The sequence below is a fragment of the Spermophilus citellus genome (assembly GCF_964194105.1).
Source record: "Spermophilus citellus genome assembly, chromosome: 16".
NCBI lineage: Eukaryota > Metazoa > Chordata > Mammalia > Rodentia > Sciuridae > Spermophilus > Spermophilus citellus.
The window spans coordinates 6979537-7003517 of record NC_138196.1 but is presented as its reverse complement, the minus strand read 5'-3'; the positions used below and the strand labels follow the sequence as shown (position 1 = coordinate 7003517).

Genomic DNA, 23981 nt, shown 5'->3' with positions numbered 1-23981 from the left:
GGAGCTTCATCCATTTACCTGCAAATGCCATAATTTCATTCTTCTTTAAGGCTGAGTAATATTCCATGGTATATATGTACCAGATTTTCTTTATCCATTCATCTGTTGAAGGGCATCTAGACTGGTTCCATAGTTTAGCTATTGTGAATTGAATTGCTATAAAAATTGATGTAGCTGTATCACTGTAGTATGCTGATTTTAAGTCCTTTGGGTATAGACTGAGGAGTGGGATAGCTGGGTCAAATGGTGGTTTCCATTCCAAGTTTTTTGATAAATCTCCATACTGCTTTCCAGAGTAGTTGCACCAATTTGCAGTCCCACCAGCAATGTATGAGTATGCCTTTTTCCCCACATCCTCACCAACACTTATTATTGCTTGTATTCTTGATAATTGCCATTATGATTGGAGTGAGATGAAATCTTAGTGTATTTGATTTGCATTTCTCTAATTGCTAAAGATGTTGAACATTTTTTCATATATTTGTTGATCGATTATGTTTCTTCTGTAAAGTGTCTGTTCAGTTGCTTAGCCCATTTATTGATTAGGTTATTTTTTATGTTAAGTTTTTTGAGTTCTTTATATATCTTAGAGATGAATGCTATATCTGAAGTTAATATGGTAAAGATTTTCTCCCATTCTGTAGGCTCTCTCTTCATGTTATTGAAGATTTTAGTTTGATTTCCTCACATTTATTGATTCTTGATTTTACTTGTTGTGCTTTAGGAGTCTTGTTATGGAAGTCAGTTCAAAGCTGACATGTTGAAGATTTGGGTCTACTTTTTCTTCTATACCTAACATTTTTTTTAAAATAGAAGTTTATGAAATCATTGTGAATTCTACAAATTATTGGCTTAATTAGCAAATAAATGGCAAATAAATTTCTTAAGCTAGAAGATTTATCAAAAAAGGATTATATTGACTTAAAAGTCATACTAGATAAAAGGTCAAAGGGGAAGTTTTCATTAATAGCAAGATAAGCTTATTACCAAATTAAAACAAACTTAAGATGTAGATGAGGGAGTATTAGCAAAAACAGAGAGAAAACTGGGGAAAGAAAAATCACATTACCAGGGGTTAAAGAACAATGGAATGAAAAGGATTAAAAAGCCCCTTAACAATAATTTGTGTTTGTCATTCATTCAATGCTTAGAAGGAGTCCTGATATCAAGAATTATATCCTTGGCAGACCTGTAACCGACCGGCAGAACAGGCCCAGCGGCCCCCCGGCATGGTAGACACATCACCCCAATTGGAGGAAGGGCCCAGCTGCCACCCACAAGGTAGGCAGACTGCGAGTCCTGGAGAAGGGGCCCAGCGGCCCGCTGGCCTAGTTGAAAGATCACCCCAATTGGAGGAAGGGCACAGCTGCCACCTGCACCTGCAAGGTAGGCAGACCTGCAACCTGGAGAATAGGCCCAGCGGCCCGCCAGCGTAGTAGACAGATCACCCCTATTGGAGGAGGGGCACAGCCATTGCCCGCAAGGTAGGCAGACCACATGACCTGGAGAAGGGGCCCAGCGGCCCACCAGCGTGATACACAGATCACCCAATTGGAGGAGGAACACAGCCGCCGCCCACGTCTGCAAGGGAGACTTTGCAACTATACAAGAGCAATATAAATATATAGGGGGAAAATTCAATAACACAACAGTTTCACCAAGCAGAAAGAAATGCGAGCAGTATGAAAAGACAAGGAAAGAAAGGACCACAAGCAATGCAGGTCAACTCAACTTTAGAAGAGGTAATATCTGCAGCAGATGGAATGTCAGATAAAGAATTCAGGATATACATGCTTCAGATGATCTGAAGTCTCAAGGAAGACATTAGACAGCAAAATCAGACAATGAAAGATCACTTCAAAAATGAATTACATAAACAAATCCAAGAAGCAAAAGATCAACTATACAGGGAGATAGAGGTTATAAAAAACAAACAAACAGAAATCCTAGAAATGTAGGAAGCAATAAAGCAACTTAAAAACTCAAATGAGAATACTACCAGCAGAGTAGAACACTTAGAAGATAGAACATCAGACAATGAAGACAAAGTATTTCAACGTGAAAAGAACATAGACAGCTCAGCAAGACTGCTAAGAAACCATGAGCAGAACATCCAAGAAATATGGGATAACATTAAAAGACCAAACTTAAGATAAGAACCATATGATCATATTGATAGATGCAGAAAAAGCATTCGACAAAGTACAGCATCCCTTTATGTTCAAAACTCTAGAAAAACTAGGGATAACAGGAACATACCTCAATATTGAAGGCATTCCCTCTAAAATCTGGAACAAGACAGGGATGCCCTCTCTCACCACTTCTGTTCAACATAGTTCTCGAAACACTGGCCAGAACAATTAGATGAAAGAAATTAAAGGCATAAAAATAGGAAAAGAAGAACTTAAATTATCACTATTTTCAGATGACATGATTCTATACCTAGAAGACCCAAAAGGGGCTACAAAGAAACTTCTAGAACTAATAAATGAATTCAGCAAAGTGGCAGGATATAAAATCAACACACATAAATCAAAGGCATTCCTATGTATCAGTGACAAAACTTCTGAAATGGAAATGAGGACAACCACTCCATTCACAATGTCCTCAAAAAAATAAAATACTTGGGAATCAACCTAACAAAAGAGGTGAAAGACTAATTACAATGAAAACTACAGAACCCTAAAGAGAGAAATAGAATAAGATCTTAGAAGATGGAAAAATATACCCTGTTCATGGATAGGCAGAACTAACATCATCAAAATGGCAATATTACCAAAAGTTCTCTATAGGTTTAATGCAATGCCAATCAAAATCCCAACGGCATTTCTTATAGATAAAGCAATCATGAAATTCATATGGAAAAATAAAAGACCCAGAATAGCAAAAACAACTCTAAGCAGGAAGTGTGAATCAGGCGGTATAGCAATACCAGACTTCAAACTATACTACAGAGCAATAGTAACAAAAACAGCATGGTACTGGTACCAAAACAGGCGGGTGGACCAATGGTACAGAATAGAGGACACAGAAACCAATCCACAAAATTACAACTGTCTTATATTTGATAAAGGGGCTAAAAGTATGCAATGGAGGAAAGATAGCATCTTCAACAAATGGTGCTGGGAAAACTGGAAATCCATATGCAAAAATGAAACTGAATCCCTTTCTCTTGCCATGCACAAAAGTTAACTCAAAATGGATCAAGGAGCTTGATATAAAACCAGAGACACGGCATCTGATAGAAGAAAAATTTGGCTACGATCTACATACTGTGGGGTCTGGCTCCGAATTCCTCAATAGGACACCCATAGCACAAGAGTTAATAACTAGAATCAACAAATGGGACTTACTCAAACTAAAAAGTTTTTTCTCAGCAAAAGAAACAATAAGAGAGGTAAATAGGGAGCCTACATTCTGGGAACAAATCTTTACTCCTCACACTTCAGATAGAGCCCTAATATCCAGAGTATACAAAGAACTCAAAAAATTAAACAATAAGATAACAAATAACCCAATCAACAAATGGGCCAAGGACCTGAACAGACACTTCTCAGAGGAGGGCATACAATCAATCAACAAGTACATGAAAAAATGCTCACCATCTCTAGCAGTCATAGAAATGCAAATCAAAACCACCCTAAGATACCATCTCACTCCAGTAAGATTGGCAGCTATGATGAAGTCAAACAACAAGTGCTGGCGAGGATGTGGGGAAAAGGGTACACTTGTACATTGCTGGTGGGACTGCAAATTGGTGCGGCCAATTTGGAAAGCAGTATGGAGATTTTTGGAAAGCTGGGAATGGAACCACCATTTGACCCAGCTATTCCCCTTCTCAGTCTATTCCCTAAAGACCTAAAAAGAGCATACTATAGGGACACTGCTACATCGATGTTCATAGCAGCACAATTCACAATAGCAAGACTGTGGAACCAACCTAGATGCCCTTCAATAGACAAATGGATTAAAAAAATGTGGCATTTATACACAATGGAGTATTACTCTGCATTAAAAAGTGACAAAATCATATAATTTTCAGGGAAATGGATGGCATTAGAGCAGATTATGCTAAGTGAAGCTAGCCAATCCCTAAAAAACAAATGCCAAATGTCTTCTTTGATATAAGGAGAGTAACTAAGAACAGAGTAGGGAGGAAGAGCATGAGAAGAAGATTAACATTAAACAGGGACGAGAGGTGGGATGGAAAGGGAGAGAGAAGGGAAATTGCATGGAAATGGAAGGAGACCCTCAGGGTTATACAAAATTACATACAAGAGGAAGTGAGGGGAAAGGGAACAAAAAACAAGGGGGAGAAATGAATTACAGTAGATGGGATAGAGATAGAAGATGGGAGGGGAGGGAAGGGGGGATAGTAGAGGATAGGAAAGGCAGCGGAATACAACAGACACTAGTATGGCAATATGTAAATCTGTGGATGTGTAACCGATGTGATTCTGCAATCTGTATACGGGGTAAAAATGGGAGTTCATAACCCACTTGAATCAAAATGTGAAATATGATAAGTCAAGAACTATGTAATGTTTTGAACAACCAACAATAAAAATTAAAAAAAAGAATTATATCCTAACCACATGAAAGCAACAACAAATAACTAAGTAACAAAAAGGCAAAGTCAATTTAAAATTAGAGAGTTTGTTTGGAAAATTATTTCTAAATTTTTATAGTTGTTTAATTCTATCACTGAAATTTCAAACTACTCAGTTTTTATCTACTTCTAACTAAATGGAAGTTAGCATTATAGATTCGTCTGATGATTAAATATAGTTTTACTATACTTATAAATCAGGGAATTCTTTTCACATATGATACAATTTATCTGACTCTACCGAATTCTTGGACAAATCACAGCACCTGCCCCCTGCCCCAACACCTCACCAATCTATTTCAGTAACTACCACATGGGAATTTGGGTTATTTGTTTTCCTTTTGAACTTAGAAACAGGTGGCAGGTGCTAACATTCTGAATCTGCTCCAGTACATTCTTGATATAGATAACATCAGTGTCTGTTATGCTTCTAAATCTTATCTCACCTTATGCTAAATCAACCTGCTCATTCCTTATGACCTAAGTTACATATCTGCAAATTTAGAAGTCCACTGATTAAAATGAAGTCAACATTTTCCCGATGAGGATAGACTTGCCATCATGTTGCTATGTTAATGGTGACTGGGCCCCTACATGATGCCACAGAACTACAGGAATAGTGCACATTCTGATGTTATGCTGCCAATACTAGTTGTTATTTTCAGTAGATACCTGCTGTGATCACAGAGCATAATCAATCCATTAATCATACTTATTTCTTAAGGATAGGGAACCATATCCAAAAGAGAAACACCATAAAAAGATAAGACTATATTTTGTTCTTACATTTCCTAATTTGGGACCTCTTTGTGCAATAAGAGACAGTAATGCCTGATTAGCACTATACAAGTGTTATGATTGTTTTAGTCAGCTTTTCCATCACTGTGATCAAAAGACCTGACAAGAACAATTATAGAAGAGGAAAAGTTTTGGGAGGCTCATGGTTTCATAGGTCTCAGCCCATAGATGGCCAACTCCATTGCACAGAGCCTGAGGTAAGGCAGGACATCACAGTGGAAGAGTATGGTGGAGGAAAGCAGCTCAGACATGGCACCAGAACCCAATGGCACACCCCCAATTACCACCTCCTCCAGCCACAGCCTATCACTTCAGTTACCATTCAGTTAGTCCCTATAAGAGCATTAATTCACTTATTGGGTTAAGAGTCTCGCAAACCCAATCATTTCTCCTCTGAACTTTCTTTCATTGTCTCACGTGTAAGCTTTTGGGGGACACCTCACATCTAAATCATAACAGCTTTTTAAAGATGTAACTTTCTTTATATTAGTGTTTTCATCTGATCCTATACATAAATATTGATCTCAACACAGTTATTAACAAAATAAATGATGTTTGATCTTTAAGTACTATAATATTCTGAACATTCTTTTCTTGTAATTTTTAGGATAATCATACTTATGTATAGGGCGAATTAGTTACTTTTATCAAAGTAAGGACTTTAACAAAGTCTTTTAAGTGCTTGCTGTTATAAATCACCTCTTTATAATTTTTAAAGCAAATAAATTGCTTTTAATGCCTCTAAAATGTGTATACTTTTATAATTTATGTAGTTTTTAATAGAGAAAATGAGCATAATGGAACCAGAATTAATACTACATCTAAGTGCTGAATTTCCCCATGAATTCCCTGGTCAAATCTTCCCCATACCCTCCACCCCACTACATGTCAAATCAGGAGAAATTTCCCCTTAGTAAACATGTTGCAACTTACTTTCAGATTTATACTTCTACTCCTTTAGCACTCAGTCACTTATGAATTGAAGGCTGCATATTTCATTTTTCTGTTGAATTATGCTTCCCCTCCCCTTGTGCTATCAAGAAAGGAGTTGAACTCTTTGGTCTTTATGAAAATTTAAAAATGAAATTTTTAAAAAGCAGAATATCTTCTAGACAGTTTTGCAGCTGCTTTTCTAGATATCAGTAACTAGGCTCTATCTAATTAATTCTATAAGAATTTGTATAATAATATACTTGTAAGTTTAATGGACTTCCAGTTCTGGGACTAGCTTATACAAATTACTCTTAAAACACCTTTATGAAAAAAAACCCACAAAGTATAACAAGACAAAATAAATGTATGTCCAAATAAATTTCAGAAATAAAGGGAATGCTGAAAAACAGTAAGTGAGCACGTTTACATCCGCAATGGAAAATTATATCAAGAAAAACCTACCCACTAGCATCAGAGATGAACAGGAAGCTTATCTCTCTTGACCTGAGCAGGGTTCAAGGACAGATTATGTAAAGACGAGGCATAAAAAAGGCAAATGGCCAATAAATGTGTAGAAATATGTGCAATCATCTTAGTAATGAAGGAAAAGCAAATGGAGTAAGAAATCAAATTTCAAACCCCTTTATATTATCAAACATTTTTAGCTGGAAAATATTAAGTGGAAGATGCTGAATAATTGCTGTGCCAATCCACTGCTGGTGGAAGAATAAGTGGGCACAAAGTGATAATATTTAGTAAACTTAGGGATGTACAATTTGATCCAAAATTCCTATTTATAGAAAAATCCCAGACAAAAGAACAAAATGTCTCAGGTATAACAGGTGCTAGGTGTTATATAACAGTGAAAAATATGAAATGAATCAAAGTCATCTAGTAAATGTGGATAAATCACAAAACCAAAATGTGATTTTAAGAAAGGTGACTGCCAATGACAACTTCACTATACCACACCATTTATATATAGCTTATAAAATGTGCACAAATCTAATATATGGTTTTTATTTATAATAAATGTATAAAATACTTGTAATATTTAAAATATATGCATAAAATTAATATATTAGATATTAAAGTGTCAAAACAATTGTGGGAATGACAAACACCAAATTTAAGATAGCTGTCATCTTAATGAGAATAATAAGTTTATGTGAGATGGGGAGAGGTAAGTAGGAGCTATATTCTGTTCTTTAATGTCTTGTTTATTTAAAAATTTGCATGAAAATTAGGGATAGAGTTAAATTAAGTATCAAATAAGTGAATAGTTTTATATGCCATCAGTGAAAGGGTAAGTTGCAAAGTTTTCTTTCCACTTAAAATTTTCTGTTTATTTTATTAAGTTGCAAAGGTTTTGGAGAGTAATTTGACAATATACATCAGAATTTAAAATACATGTTTGTTATTCAATATTAAATTTCTAGGACTTTTTCACATATATTTGACATATGTGAAAACTCACAAAAAAGGATATTTATTGCAGCAATGTTTGTAATAGCAAAATTTTTGAAACAACGTAAAGAGGGCTGGTTAATAAATTATGAGGTCCATTCAGTGGAAAGACTTCAACTACTAAATAAATGAGGCAACTTTCTATGGACTGAAAAGGAAAGATCTCAAGTATAAATTGAGTAGAGGGGCTGGGGATGTGGCTCAAGCGGTAGCGCGCTTGCCTGGCATGCGTGAGGCCCAGGTTCGATCCTTAGCACCACGTACAAACAAAGCTGTTGTGTCCGCCGAAAACTGAAAAATAAATATTGAAATTCTCTCTCTCTCTCTCTCTCTCTCTCTCTCTCTCTCTCTCTCTCTCTCTCTCAATAAATAAATAAATAAATAAATAAATAAATAAATAGAGTGGAAAAATCCAGGCACAGAAGAGTAAAACTATATGCATATGTGAGCCCATGGTTGCTAGAAACATACATACTTAGAAACACATCTGTACATTTAAAAGTTGTGTTAGCTTTCTCTCACTGTGACAAAATGACTGAGGTAATTTACTTAATAAGGGAAAGTGGTTTATTTTGGATCATGGTGTCTGTGGTTTCAGTCCATGAGTGTTTGGCCCACTTGCCTTGGACTTGGTTGCATAGTACAACATACCAAGAACACGCATTGAAGGGTTACTCACCTCATGGCAATCAGAAAACAAAAAGAGAGACATAAGGATTGGGTTCCCAATATCCCCCATAAGGGCATTCCCCAGTGACCTAACTTCCTTACACTATCCCTCACCTCCTAAAGTTTCTACCACCTTCCAATAGCACTAAAGGCTGGGATCAAGCTTTCAACATATGGAAGTTTGGGGCCCATTCAAGATCCAAATTATATTGTAAATTGTTAAAGACAGATAATTCCCTGGAGGCAAACTGGGAGACTGAGATGAAATGAGATTTCATTTTCATTGTATATGCTTTGTACACTCAAAGTTAGGTGAGATAAATATTTTTGGTTGAATTGTTATATATTTTAATTGTATATTTTCTACAATAGAAAACAATTTTATGTGGCTTAATCATTTAATATGCATGATGTAAAGCACTGCTTAGAAAATTTCTACTATTCATATTCAAAGTATATTAATATATAGACCCCACAATAGGTCTGACAGTCCTTTACTCAATTTCAAGCAGAACCCCCAAGTAATTCAGATGGCACAGAACCAGGGTCAGCCAGCCTCGTAGAATGGGTGATCTGGATTGAAAAGCCAAAGGTACCAGGGAAGCAATGCTGACAAAAGCTGTGCTGGTCACAGATGCTATCTTAGGAGATGAGTTGCCAATAGCATAGCTAGACAATTATTAGCAAGCCCATTCTGAGTGTGGTTTGATAGAATGCATCTGTTGGCAGGAGTGTGAGAGGCAGCAAATGCTTGTGGCTTGTTCTTGCTCTGACTGCAACATTAACTTATCTTAACCTCCATTAGGCTGAGTGCCTGAAGCTCTCATTAGAAAAGATGCAATTATCCCTTTACCCTTTCTCAAGATTTTCTCCATGTCACTTTGTAGTCTGGCTGCAGCAATGTCATACCCAATGGCTGGTGTCTGATACAAGCCCTTATGGAGGGTGTCATTACCTGGAGAGGGTTCAGTAATGTAACTGTACACCTTGATCTATAGTGAACTATCCTTTGAATGCTACACCTCCCCTTCTCCCCCTACCCCAAAGCTTTTACTGGTTTAACATTCAAGCCAAGCTGCTAGGAGAAGGGAAGGGAGATGATTTGTTTGCTTTGGGATTGGTTTATAGCTGGCTGACAATGTCTATTAGAGGGGCCTCCTTCTATTGTGGTATTCTCTGAAGTTCTGACACAACAGCTCCTCCATTCCTGGATTAAGTAAGTCCTCATGGCATGCTCTCTCTTCCCTTCTGTCTCTGAATATTGTGAGACTCTTCTTTGAGAAAAAATCCATCTGAAGAACACCTTTCCTAGAAGCTTTCTAACCAATCTTCTATGGCATCCTTTGTGAGTGGGGTGTGTGCACACATGTGTGTTAAAATTTACTATTTTGTCTTCACTGAAATCTTTTTTTTTCTTTTTTCTTTGCAAGAGAACCCAGTTGAATTTATTTACCTAATTTTGTTTTCTATCACTTTTTAACCCATTCCTTCATTAATTCAATAAATATTGACAGCGTAGCTGCTATAATATTGGACTCTGAAGATGAAAAGCACTATGGTATAGTGGTAAAGAAAATGGTTTCAGGAGTCAGAGACCTGGGCTCCTGTTCAGGTTGACCTACTTACTTGATCTTACATTGGGTTTTCTAATATCTCTATAGTTCAATTTCCCCATCATTTAAGGAGAATCTACCTTGTAGAGTTGTTATGAGGATTAAATGAGATAAATTGATATATAGAGATCTGCACAGGAGCTGGATCACAGTAAGCTTCCAATATATGTGAACTCTTACTAATAATGATCATTGAAAAAATGACTTTTTAATTTAAAATCAGAGCCGTAGGTAGGTATGGTTCTTCATCTAGGCAAGCCCGAAACAAACATGCCTTTTTCATCTTATTGAAAGGGATAGTTTAATAGCCTATAAACTGACCCTTTTATTTTTGTCCAGGAAAAATCATCTAGACCTGGAAGCTGATAGTTTTATGTCCAAGATCTTTGTTCACAGAAGTCAAAGGCAAAAATATGTTCCCCTTTTCCTGTTCCCCAATCTATCCAAATTACATTCAGTTCTAAAGCTCTTCCAAGTGGTAACTGAGTTTTCATTTCTATTTAGCCCTTACATGAGGACATTTTAAAACATCAAAAACCTTCCAAAAGTTAGGAAATTTCTTTTTGAAATATATTTCAAGGGCTTATTATAAAAATGTACTAGCAACACTCTCTTCCAAAGAAATTAGTCTATCACTATTATTTGCTATCACTTCACCACACAAAGCAGGTCTCGCCATGGGGGTGTGGAGTCTTTCTTTGAGGCCCTTTGTAGAAAGGCCCTTAGAAGATCTTTTTCTACCCAGTGCAATCCCTCCTATACTTCTAAGCTGTTTGGAGTTGATTTCAGTAAAGTTTGGAAACGATTCACCAGTGTTTCATTCTTCCTGCTATTAACAGCGAAGACCAACGTTGTCAGAATGGGCCTCATCTTCAATAAGGTTTTGAGGAAGGAATTAGCTGTACTTCATGAAGGAAAGTCTCTCTGCACACAAATAAAATAAACTTGGCATGGACTACACTCTCTGTCATCTCTCTAATTATACCCAACTAAAACTTCAGAGATTCAAAGAATGAAAGTACAGAATATACTCTGACATGATATATTCAAACCTCCAACATGCTGGGTTTCCTCCAACATGAAAGAAAATATCTCAAATCATTTCATACATTTCTCTAAGAACCAACAGCTGATTCTCATGAACATGGTGAAAACACTTCAAAGTACACTTAATAATATGAAGGCTTAGTACTTAATGTAGACTTCTCTTTTTCTCTAATTTCTCAATCTCTTCTTCTTTTCTGTTTGGCTTCCATGAAATTTCAGGAATTTTGAACTCAGTCCCCTATGGGTAGAACCTACCTTTGATAACACCTTCAATGTCTGTGAGCCACTGTAGCTAACCTTCAGGTCTCAGCTCCATCATTAATTCCTCATATATACTTCTTTCCTATGATATTCTCTCATATTTTCACATCCTTTCCTTTGTTGTATTTAATACCATTTATCAAAATTTCTCTATGTGATTATTTAATTCATATCTGTCTCTTCTACTAGAGGAAAATTCCTGGAGGATAATAACTTCTGGTTCTGTTTGCTTAGCTTCATATTCTATTGCCTCGCAAAATCCCTAGAATATAGCAGTCAATAAAGTTTATTAAATGAATTAAAGAATCCATAAGAACAAAATTCCTCCAAATTGGTTTCTTCTATTTTTATTTGCCATAGTCCTTCCCATATTCTCTCATTGAATTAGTCAGCTTTTCTTTGCTTTAGCAAAACACCCGAGATAATTAACTTATAAGAGAAAACATTATTTAGCTCTAGGGATGATGTTCCATTCTAAGATCTGGTGGATCCATTGATTTGAGCCTCTTGTGTGGGCACTGTATGGTAATGGTGGGGTATACATGGGAGTGCAAATTGCTTACCTTATAGCCAAGAAGCAAAGAGAAGATCTAGGTATATAGCTAAGTGTAGAGCACTTGTTAGCATGAATGATGCCCTTTGTTCCACCCGACGCACTATGGGAAGAGGGAGAGAGATAAAGAAAGAGAGAGGGAGAGGAAGAGACAAGTGTGCCACAATTTTATTCAAGGGCATACCTCCAATCTCCTGAAGATTTCCCTCTTCTAAGTGCTACCTTCTAACATTTCTACCACTTCCCAAATAGTATTACTCTGAGGACTGAACCTGTAACATGGGACCTTTGGGGGAACATTTGACATCTAAACTATAGCACTCACCATCACCTAACCTATATTTCTCAGGGAATGAATTATCCCATGCATCTAGCTGAATAGCTATTAAGCCTATTATCTTTCTATTGGTAAAGCTAGAAAACCAACCCTTTTCCCCATAGTAACACTATCATCTTTTATGCCTCAAATCAGCCCACATAAATAAGATGTTGTGAAGTCAGACACAATGGAATATAAACTCTAAGCAGTTAAAGGCAAAGAGATGCATTTTAGAGAATTCTGAAAAAGGTTAACTGTGCCTTCTAAGCATTAAAAATTCATTCCTGAAATTTAGCCATAGAAACACAAATGGGGCCATGAGATGGTTTTTCTAGTATTAGAATGTTTTAAATAAAATAGATTCAACTCTAATATTTATTCATTTTGGAGATTTTATAAAAAATACAAAAGAAATAAGTGGCCATTTGCATTTGAATTTGGTATCTATAGCTTAGATTATTTAGGATGACCGTGAAGATCATCAGAAGGTATTTATTTATAGCATGGGTAAAGATGTTTATCCTTACTGTATTTTGAACAGTAAGTAACTATATATCAACTCTTCACACTCAAAGCATATGTGGAAGACACTTCTATAGTAAAACATTTAAATCATTCACCCAAATCTTTGTTTCAATTAATGATATCTGCATTGAGTTAATAGCTTTCTTGACTTGGGAAATTATAATAATCTCCAAAGTTATTTCCCAAGCAAATGAAGGTCTACTAGCTATTTGTATAGTCTCAGAATTAAAGAATAATTCTGCCTATTAAAATTATGGGTTTCTGACTTTTTTAGTTTTTCTTTCATGCACACAATTTGACATGACACTACCTTGGCAATAACACAAAAGAGTTTTTTGAAAAGGTGACTGGGGAAAAACAACTGGTAAGAGATGAACTTATTTTCTCCTTTTTTCCCCTTTATTTCAGCTCTGGAAGGTGGAAGTTTTGAGAATTAGTGAGTATTCAGAAACCGCTATTTCTATACACAGAAGGAAAGCATGATAGCATCTTATGGGATATTCAGTTTCTCTTTTGTCTCCAAAATAAAAGAGGATGTCTAAATAGTAGGTTAAGGCTGGGTGACAACAAGATGGCATACCAACTGCAAGCAATGGAGAAGAAAGACTAATTTAACAGTGCAGGTGGCATCTATAAGCCCAAGAGCTTTGGGGGAATTTCAATAGACTTGACATTTTCTATAATCAATACTAAACAAGAAAAACAAAGCCAAAACACTCAAACATTTGGGAACTAATAATAAAAAAAGACCACTCCTTTCCTAGAGGGATAAAGGGAAAACAACAGTTAAAAAGGAGATAAAAAATTTCTAGTTAAGTCTGATAAGCAGAATGAAGACAGGATAAAAAAAGTGAATTCCTAGGTACCATATACATTTTTACCTATTCTGAAATAGGGATTGCTTTGAGTTTAAGATGAGAAAAAATTATGATCCCTTCTGAATGCATGATAAAGTTGGCTGAAGATAGAAGGTCATGTGGGGACCGCATCCTGCTGGATGACATTCAAAGAGAGCTTTACTTGATGCTGTGCTTCTTCATTAGACTCTGGGGAGGTCGTGTCAGAACAATGACAAAGGGAATATCATCTTGAACTACTATTCAGGGAAGGAAGTTTCCCTATTTACAGCTCATTCAATCTGCTTCCAATTGACTAGCCACTAAAAATGCTTGTATCTGGTCTTTAAACAAATTCTTCTCTTTCTTAGCACTTTGAAGAGTAAGATTAGCCCCAGTTTGTCAGAGATGGACTCACTCCCTCATGTTCTCCATCTGCAGAAAATGCCTAAGAACTCAATGAAGCTGGGTTTATCAGCCTTCATCCACCTACCATATCATATTTTTAGGACTCTGATGTGTCTAGGACTTCCAGTTTCTTCTTATTTGGTTTTCATCATTATCAAGTCAATGTGGTTGTTGTTTCTGGCGCACAACCTCAACACAATCTCTGGCACTTGATTTTTGCCTGTTTGTAATTAAGCGTAAGAGCTGAAAATTATGTTCCTACATTAATGACCTTGACATTCAGCTCTAGGTTTGAAATGTTGATCAGAACTTAGCCATTCCTGAGACAAGGCCTGACAAATCTGCCTTATTTAACTCTTTTTCAACAGTTTTCAATCAAGTCTTCCAAAGGCCTTCATGATCAAGGGTTCAAGAGATAGTGATGAGCTGGGCTGACCCATAGGCATTACAGCCTAGTTATAGTGTTGCCAATTTGGAATTACTTTATTTTCAGAAGATGAAGGCATAAAATAGAAAGATGTTTAGAGGGAACACAAAGTTTTAGAGAATTAATTTCTCCATGTCTAAGGTCATAATATTCTTTCTTAGCTAATTGGCTGAAAAAGTTTGGTAAGTAAATGGTAGACAACTCCATTCCACCTTGAGGTTTGGCTTTTAACCTGATGTAAGAACATATTTAGAACTGTAGCCCAGCTGGGGTTAAGATTCACCCAGAAGAGTCCTATAAATTGAGATACAGAATGGTTATACTTGCTGTCCATCTGTTTGACAGCTTCTGAGCTCAATAGGATCCATTTACAAGCTATCTCAGAGATAACCATAACTCCATGACTAGCAATGGTATACTATGATATATCAGGTATAGAAAACCTGAATTGAAAAATATTGTTTTTTTTTGTTAGGCATGTATTCATAGATATAGTCTCTTGCATGAAAACAGAAAATACCTTATCAAACTCATTTACTGTTGTGATAATCTTTAGTTACTTTTCTTAGTAATAAGAATTCAAGATTTCTTACATAGCTAAAAGTCCCCAAAGATAGGACTTTGGTTGATCTTTGATTGATCTTCCATATTTCTATCCTAAATTCTGACCCTTGACATATAGTAATTAGAAAGAGGTGTCCTCATCTAAAACGCTTCAAACACTCTGATCAATACTTTGGGGAGGGATGCTTTCTCTTTAAAGATGGAAAAATCTTTAAGAACCAGCCTCTTTGTTTCACATCAGAGCATTAGGAAATGTAGCAAGCACATTAACAGATTATTTTCACTAATATTAGCATAATCCAGTTAACACTGAAAACATTTGCATTTACTGGCATTCTCTAATATTTAAATAGGCATCACTAAATGACCTCATCCAACAGATGTTTTAAAAGATAATATTTGAAAGTGTCCAGTGAAACCAACAATGAAGGATAACATTATTATATTATTACTAGGTTATTTAAGTTGGATCTTGTAGATTTATCAAAATGTTCTCTATTGGGGCAATGAAGAGCTTTTTGGCTGAGATAACAAATTATCAACACAGCCTTCAAGTTTCTAAGCCAAAAATATATTTTCTACACTTAATGGTATGAAAATTCTATAAGTGATTGTACAAATTTGAAGCAATTTTCCAAGTTAAAGAGATTTTTGCAAAGCTCCTGGTGGTCTCTGTTCAGGGAAACATAGAAGATCTTCCATATGGGCCAGAAAGAAGCCTCTGAAACTTTCACATTATACCTATTGTCTTGTCCTAGATGTCTGATACCTGAAGCATTGGGAATTTACTTTCATCCACACACGAACTATCAACAATCTAGGTATTCATTAGGGAATTCAACAATAAAAAAATAGGGATTCAGTAATTTTGTCATAAGTTTGCTTGAAAAAAAAATCAAATATTTAAGAGTTCCAGAAGCCTGTTAGTCATCTGCTCTAGTTCCAATATGGTTTGTCATCACCACAACTCATGTTGAGAATAAATTCCTCAATGAGGCAGTGTTGGGCAGTGGAGCCTAGAGGAAGGTGTTTGAATCATGAGGGCAGAGCCCTCATGAATAGATTAATGACATCTGGCCTGGCTGAAGTGAATTCTCTCTCTTTCTCTCTGGGACTGGATTAACTACTTGAGAGCAGTTTGTTAAAAAGTGAATCTGGCAACTTCCTTCAGTCTCTGGCACACAAATTCCTCTTGCAGACACCCTTTTCTACTTTTTCACCATATTATGAAGCAGTATGTGGCCCAATCTTGAGTCCTAAACCAAGAACTAAGTAAGCCTCTTTCTTTATAAATTGCCTAGTCTCAGCTGCCCTGTTACAGCAATGGAAAATGGAGCTAGATACTATCCTACCTTCAAAAGAATTTTGATTCCAGTCTTTAACTAGGTTATCATCAAAAAGCAACTCACTTGGACTATGGTACCTTAGTCTTCAAAAATACCTTCCAATTGGACTAAGTGTTAAATGTCCTTGGCTTTTAAACAGGGTCAATATAGGAAGCACCCATTTCAAGAACATTTCTGTAGCCTTGGTTAAACCTTTTTCTATTGGTAGTCAATGTCCTCCTGCATGATAAATTCCCCATAGAATTTCACGTCAGGAAATACTTCTCTTTCTCTAAATTAATATTGGCCTTTCTTTTTACCTAATGTTTAGTAGTCATGATTCAATATTCTTAATTTCATTACCTTTTTAATAGAAACTTGAAGTTTGCTTAAATGTTTATTGGGATATTGACTAATTTCAGGAATCTAGTTATTTATATTCTCTTCTTCTGATTGATTTCTAATTTGTCTTTTTTCTTAAACTTTGATTTAACATCATAAATTTAATTGATCCTTTTTAAAATAAATGAGATGCAAATATAGTGACCATATATCACAGATTTTCCAGGGACAATTTTTAAGAGGGGTTTTCCTTTAATTAAAGATGATTATTAAAATCTAGCAATATGCTTCCACATACATTTGTAAATATTTCATGAGATAAAAATCATTTCATTGGTGATTTGAATTTTGAATTTAGAGAACGTTGTCACATAGCTGTTATGACATAAATAAGCCCAACCTCATTCCAGTATTTTAAACCCATGTTTCTACTGACCATTAAACATCTTTATTTGAATGTATCCCAAGTACCTCAAATTCAGCATATCTTTCCCACCAAACCTAATATTTTCATACTTTAATGACAAGTTTTCTAAGCAATTTTCTGTACCAACTCCCCTTTCAAATTAATCAACTTAATCTTTGAAATGCTCAAAGTTTCCTTCACTCTCCTAGTTCATTTTTTTCCTTCGACTTTTTCTGTTGCTTCCCAACTGCCATAATCCATCTTTTCAATCTGAACTATTTCTAAAACTCAAACCTAATTAGGCCACTTTACTTTTTAATAAAATTTCAATAGATTCTCCACTGTCTACAGAATTTAGGTCACTTTGCATAACCACAATGCATAGCTGTTGTCTCTACCCTTATTCTCCCCATCTTCTTCTGTAACAGGAGCGTCTGCAGGATTTTCCTGTCATTCTCAGCTGCCCTCTCCAGTCTCCTCAAAGCTCATTTGAAGGCCTGCTTTCCTGTAGTAGGTGTGGGAGGAACTAAAGGTGAGTCAGTGCAGACCAGGGCCTGCTTTTCTGCTGCTGCCAGCTCCAAATTGCTGTTCTCGGGTCTGGTTCACACTGTCATCTGCTTTCTTAAAATCATGGAATTCTGAATCAATGGTCCCCTGGACTGCTAGGGTTTCTACCAAGTTAGCCTCAGCAGAGGAGCATTCCAGTTGGCCTGCCTTTCTTCTCCATATTTCATTCTTATGCGTCCATGGCTTCACTAACACAAGGTTGCTAACATGTATGGAAGATTTGAAGGTACTGAGAGAGAGCATATAGAATAATTGGGACAGGGAACAGCTTCATATTAAGTATATAACATCATTGATCTGCAAAACCCTTTGGCCAAGTGAGAATATCTCAACAAGTAAAATTTCCTCTTAATCCTCTAACCACTTCTTGGGGCTCTTACTCTGTCCTTTTCTGTCTTTTCACCTTAGCTGCTTATGCACAACCGCCAAATTCCTCCTTATTTATTATAGAGAGTGGTTTTATTTTCCACTCACTTCTTCTGACCCTTGACCTGAAAGTAGGCTCTAGGCTTATTTTATTTTTGAAATTTTAACTTAATTTTATTACTAAATAAAAGACTACAGACATTAACATTATAGATTATATTCTTAGCCTGGGCTTCTCTTTCCTATAAGCAAAAAGGGAAGAAATATATGTATATGTGAATTCCAATACCTGTCGGAATAATCATTATCAAAAACATGAAAGATAACAAGTGTTGTCAAAAATTTGGAGAAAAAAGGAAATCTTACATTTGAACCCTTATTGGTGGGACTGAAAATCAGTACAGTCATTATAGAAAACAGTATTAAGTTTCCTCAAAAAGTTAAAAATAGAACTGCCATACAATATAGCAGTTCTACTACTGGGTGTATAGCCAAAGAAAATTAAATCAGCATGTTGAAGAGATGCCTGCATTTCCATATTTATTGCAGCATATTCACAGTAGCCAAGATATGAAATCAAACTAAGTGTCCAACAATGGATGAATGGGCAAAGAAAATGTGGTACACATATGTCATAAGATACTACTCCATTATAAAAAGAAGAAAATCTTGTCATTTATGACAACATGAATAAATCTAGAGAACACTATGTTAGATGAAAGAAGTGAGGCACAGAGAGACAAGTGCTGCAATGATCTCACCTGTAGAAGCTAAAAGAAGTTCAACTTAAAAAAAGAGTACAATGTTGATTACTAAGGAATGGGTGGGGTGGGGTGGAGTTGGGGAGATGTTAGGTAAAGGATACAGAATTTTCATTAGGAATAAATTCAAGAGATAAATTGTACAACATGTTGACTATAGCTAATAACAATATATTGTACTCGTGAAAAGGCTAAGATAGATTTTAAGTGTTTTTACCATAAAAACTATAACTATGTGAGGTAACACACATTAATCACTTTGATTTAGTCACTCCACAATATATGTATATTTTAAAATATGTTGTGACATTTACAATTTTTTATCAACTTAAAAATTGTGTGAATTTCATTCTAAGTTTCAAGAGTATTTATTGCTTATCTACATTATTTCTGGGGTTAATTTCCAATTTTCTTTTTGGCATCTTTTCTTAGCTTGGTATAACTGTGCCCTAGAAATATCTTTTATGGAGATTTATCACATAATATCATGCTGGAAAGTTTTGTTTTCAAGGTAAAATTCTTCATGATGTACTCAGTTTTTTTCTTTATTAGACTTTACCTGTAGACAGATCTTGTCAGAAATGTTTCTACCAACGAAATGGCCCATAGACAAGATTCTCTGCAATTGCTGGAATACAGGAAAGATGTAGTTGTCTGATCTGTGAGTAAAAAGCTTCAGAGTGGGGCCACTATTAAAAATGAAAAGAACAACAGCTTTTAAACTAGAATGGCTTAGCGCAGTGAGAAAAAGGTAGTAATTATTCGACTAGCCTGCTTCCTACTATAACTGGATAGAGGCCAACAATAAAACCAACTTCTCCGAGTAACTATAGATCTCTGGGCAAATTGGAACAATTTTTGATTGTTAAACAGACACTTTGTTTTCCTATGACACATATTATGACACAAAATCTAAACTCGTAAAAAGCCCCAAAAGAAGAGGAAGGAAAACTGATGAATTACAGTTCAGCACAAACAATGCCATCTCACTTCCAACTAAATTATTCATGGCAGCTATTTATATGGTGCAATTCCTATACTTACCTGACAATATGCTGACAAGTTCCTCCTACTATATTTTACTTGGTAGGCTTATTCAAGTCTCAGAAAAAGGCAAGAGGACAGGGGATGCTTTCTTCTTAGAAAGTATTTAGATTATGTTTGGTATTTTAAGTTGAGGACAAAAAATGATTCCAGGAAGCAGTCTCCTCTGTTTGGATCCTTTAGAGGATGAGCTTATAAATGTAATTAGGGAACAAACTGGGTCATCCAACCCTGTTTTATGACTTCATCCATCACTGACTCCTAGGCCTAGCAGGGACCTTGAGAGCCACCTTCTTTCCCAGCATGAAGACATGGCTGAGACAGGAGAGAGCCATTGCCATTTTTATGGCTTCACTGAGAAGTACCCATATCCTCCCTTGTAACTCATTACACAGTAACAATCCTGCAAGTCAGAATAGCTTTCTTAATGGATAAATGACTTCTTCATGTTGCATTTTTTAAAATCATTTTCTATTTCCTTAGTGAGGACAAAATATTTAATTTATGATTTTTATTAAAACTACTTTGTTTCCCAATTTAAAGATCTTTTTTTTTACAATCACAGGATACTTAAATGCAGGGTTCCAATCTTGTTTTCAACACTCTCTATATGACCTCAGAGAAATTTTTTAAGCTTTAGCAACTACCTCACAGAGTTCTTATGATGATTATATTAAACATGAGTTAGTATTTATAAATCCCTTGAATTACTGCTGACATATCTGAAGAATTTTATAAATGCTTATTAAGGAATTTAAAACACATTTAGAAAATAAAAAGGAAAGACATTTAAAAATACAAAAGAAAAAACTAACAAAAATCTCAGAGATAATACTTTATATTTTAATGTTTCTGTCTAATCTTATGCATGTATAAATCACATATGTAGCTTGTAATTGGAAGGATACTATATTTGAAGGAAAGCTCTGCATCATTGATTTCTTCACTTACTGCTAGTTTATGAGGATTTTTCCATATCCTTAAAAACCTTTGAAAACTATGTTTAGTGATTTTTATAGCAATCCAATTTATGGATCTATTGTTGAGCTATGAAGTTATTTTCAGTCTTTTATCTGATGTAGTAATAAATGTCTTCATAAATAATCTATTCATCTGTTTGAATATTTCTATTCCATATTTTCTTGAAGTAGAACACTTGGGAGAAAGGGTATTCTGGATTCTAGATGCATATTATTGAATTATATTCCAGAAAGAAATGCTCTTATGAGGTAATATATGAGATAGCACCTTTTATAGCAACATTAAATATTGCTTTAAGCAGGAAAAATGTTATAAAATGTTTGTGCTTTTACTAGTGCATTATAGTTACATATAATAGTTAATTTTGACACAATCATAAATACGTGCAATTTCATTGAATCTATTTCAGTCCTAGGGGACTCCTCTTCCTCCTCCTTCTTCCTCTACTCTACTGGTTTTCCTTTTATTTATTTTAAATTGGTTCTCTATAGATATACATAAAATTCACTGTGGTATATTTATATAAACACACAGTGTGATTTTTGAATTCATTCTGAATTTCCTCCCCTTTTCTGTTCCATCTCCCTCCCCCTTAATCTCTTTTTACTCCACTGATCTTCCCTCTATCTTTATGATGTCTGATCCCTACCCCTTTCCCTCCTCACTTTGCTCTAGCCTCTGTATATGAGAGAAAATTATTCCATTAATCCTTGATTTTCTAAGTCTGTTTCACTTAGATTGGCATCCTCTGGTTCCATCCATCCACTGGCAAATGCCATAATTTCATTCTTCTTTATGGCTGAGTAAAACTCCGTGTGTGTGTGTGTGTTTTTAGTTTTTTTTTTAAACTCTCTACTGTTTTCCAGAGTGGTTGTACAAATTTGCAGTCTGACCAACAAAGTAGGAATATATCATTTTCCCGTCATCCTTGCCAATATTTACTGTTATTGGTATTCTTCATATTTGCCATTCTGACTGGAGTGAGATGAAATCTCGGCATAGTTTTGATTTACATTTCCCTGATTGCTAAGAATGTTGAACAAAATGTTCTGAATTTGATGGTTACAAAGTCCATAAGTTGAGTTGGGCGCAGTGTGGTTCTCCTATAATACCAGCAGTTCGGGAGGCTGAGACAGGAGGATCATGAGTTCAAAACCAGGCTCAGCAATGGTGAGGTGCTAAACAACTCAGTGAAACCCTGTCTGTAAATAAAAAATACAAAAAATGGGGATGTGGCTCAGGGGTTGAGTGCCCCTGAATTCAATCCCTAATACCAAAAAAAAAAATCAGTTGAATATTTTAATTTTTTGATTCCTCATTAGAATGAATTTTTCTATATATTGAATATTAGAAACTAATGTTTTTATCAGGTCATGAATTAGTTCTTGGCTCTACGAGTAGAATTCATAGTTCTTTCATGTTTTTTTCTTTTGGATCATGTTATCTAAATTTGCCCATGTTTTTGCTTTCTTGGATTATTTTCTTATACTGAAAACCAGGGTAAGAGGTTGCATTAGCATTAAGACCAGATGCTTGTAGGTTTGATATAGTGGGAGAATTTTATATTTCTATGCCAGTCACAAGCAATCATCATGAGGCTCTTATGAGTTAGTACTGATCTAGGTAATGTGAAGCTAAGGAGATTGGGGGGGGGGGTGTTCTTGCCCTCCCAGAGTTTAAAATCTAGTTAAGAAAAAAAAGAAAGACTATTGCAAAAAACAATTAATGATCAATAAAAGGCAGCCTGCAGTAAGTGGATTGTGGATTCAGGTACTAAGTGCTATGGTCATTTAAAGAAGGAGATCAATGATGATGTAAGTAATCATCATGAGGGGGACCTTGGCAGAAGGAAGGGCAGACAGTTAAGGTGAAAGGAGTTAGAGAAGTAAATTACAGCCTACTATAGATGGTAAGAGCATGGGTTTTTGTGGGAGACCTGAATAGGAAGCCTCAGCTCCGCTACTTACCAGCTTACCTGAATAAGCACATTAACTAGTCAGGCTTTCGGGGTTGGAATCCCACACTCTGTTGCTTATAAGCTGTGTGACCTTGAGCAAGTTAATCATTCCTCTAGTAACTTTGATTTTGTTCATTTCATTAGGATCACAAATGTACCTACTTACCTCACAGGATTGTCGTGGGAACTGTAGATGTGATAACTGGGGCCTGGCAAATTATAATTGCTCATGAGTGTTAGATTTTATTATTAATCTATTTAAGCACCAATTTAATAAATTTAGTAAGTTAGCTGTTAATATGACATACCAATGATTCTCTACCTTAATCTAAAACTACGGGTGTTTGAGACAGGGCAGATTTGGCAATGAAAAGGAGAGAAAGAGACAGGAACTGCAAGTTTCCCCCTAAATCATGATACATAACTTTTATTTTGAAGGAGAGTGCTCAGCTTTTCCTTTGGGTCAGTTAATCAATCATTACAGCCCACACTCACAGACCTTTGTCTCCCTCAGTTTGAAGGTGAGAGCCTGGTTTTTCTCTGCAAGGTCCAGGGTCAGCTCTAATTTTTTTAAGGACCAAATTCAATACTATCATTAATATATCCTAAATAAAAGATTCAATTAACATTCCTAGAAATTGGAATTTAAAAAGAAATGTTAAAATATCATTAAATTAAAAAGCACCATATTAATAGCACTAAAGAGAATAAAATAATTTAGAAAAATCAGAATACTAACAGGAAGGTTTATATACAGATTCTTTTTTTTGATATTCCTCTCTTCAAAAGGTGGGGAGTTAGTGAGCCCCACACTCCTGAACTGTGAAGTAGATTTAGCAACTATTTTAATGATTAGAATGTGGTAGATCTGACAGTGCATGACTTCAAAAACCTGGTCATAAAACACAGTGAAGTTTCCTCCTTTCCCTCTTGGATTCCTTTTTTGAGGGGAACTCAGCAGCCATATTGTGAAGAAACTCAGTAGGTCCTATGGAAAAATCCATGTAGTGAAGAATCAAACAAGGCCTCTGCCATCAGCCAGCATGGACATGTCAGCCATGTGAGAGTGAGCCACTTTGGAATAGAATCCATCAGTCCCAGTAAAAGGACTGAAACTCTAGCTAATATCTTGACTGAAACCTCACGAGTAAACACTGAGCTAAAACCACACAGCTAAGCTGATCTCAAATATCTGACCAACAG

The 23981-nt window shown here is 35.7% G+C and overlaps 1 protein-coding gene across 1 annotated transcript in view; it reads right to left on the bottom strand.

Annotated features, from left to right (window-relative positions):
• The window catches only part of LOC308635070 (uncharacterized protein), a gene marked incomplete at its 5' end in the record, with an annotated part of 150726 nt that extends 127717 nt beyond the window's left edge, over positions 1–23009 (bottom strand). The window contains one exon of the mRNA XM_081269329.1: positions 22945–23009. Within this exon, the coding sequence (XP_081125455.1) occupies positions 22945–23009 (65 nt within the window). The remainder of the gene's footprint in view (positions 1–22944) is intronic.
• Between the last annotated feature and the right edge of the window lie 972 nt (positions 23010–23981).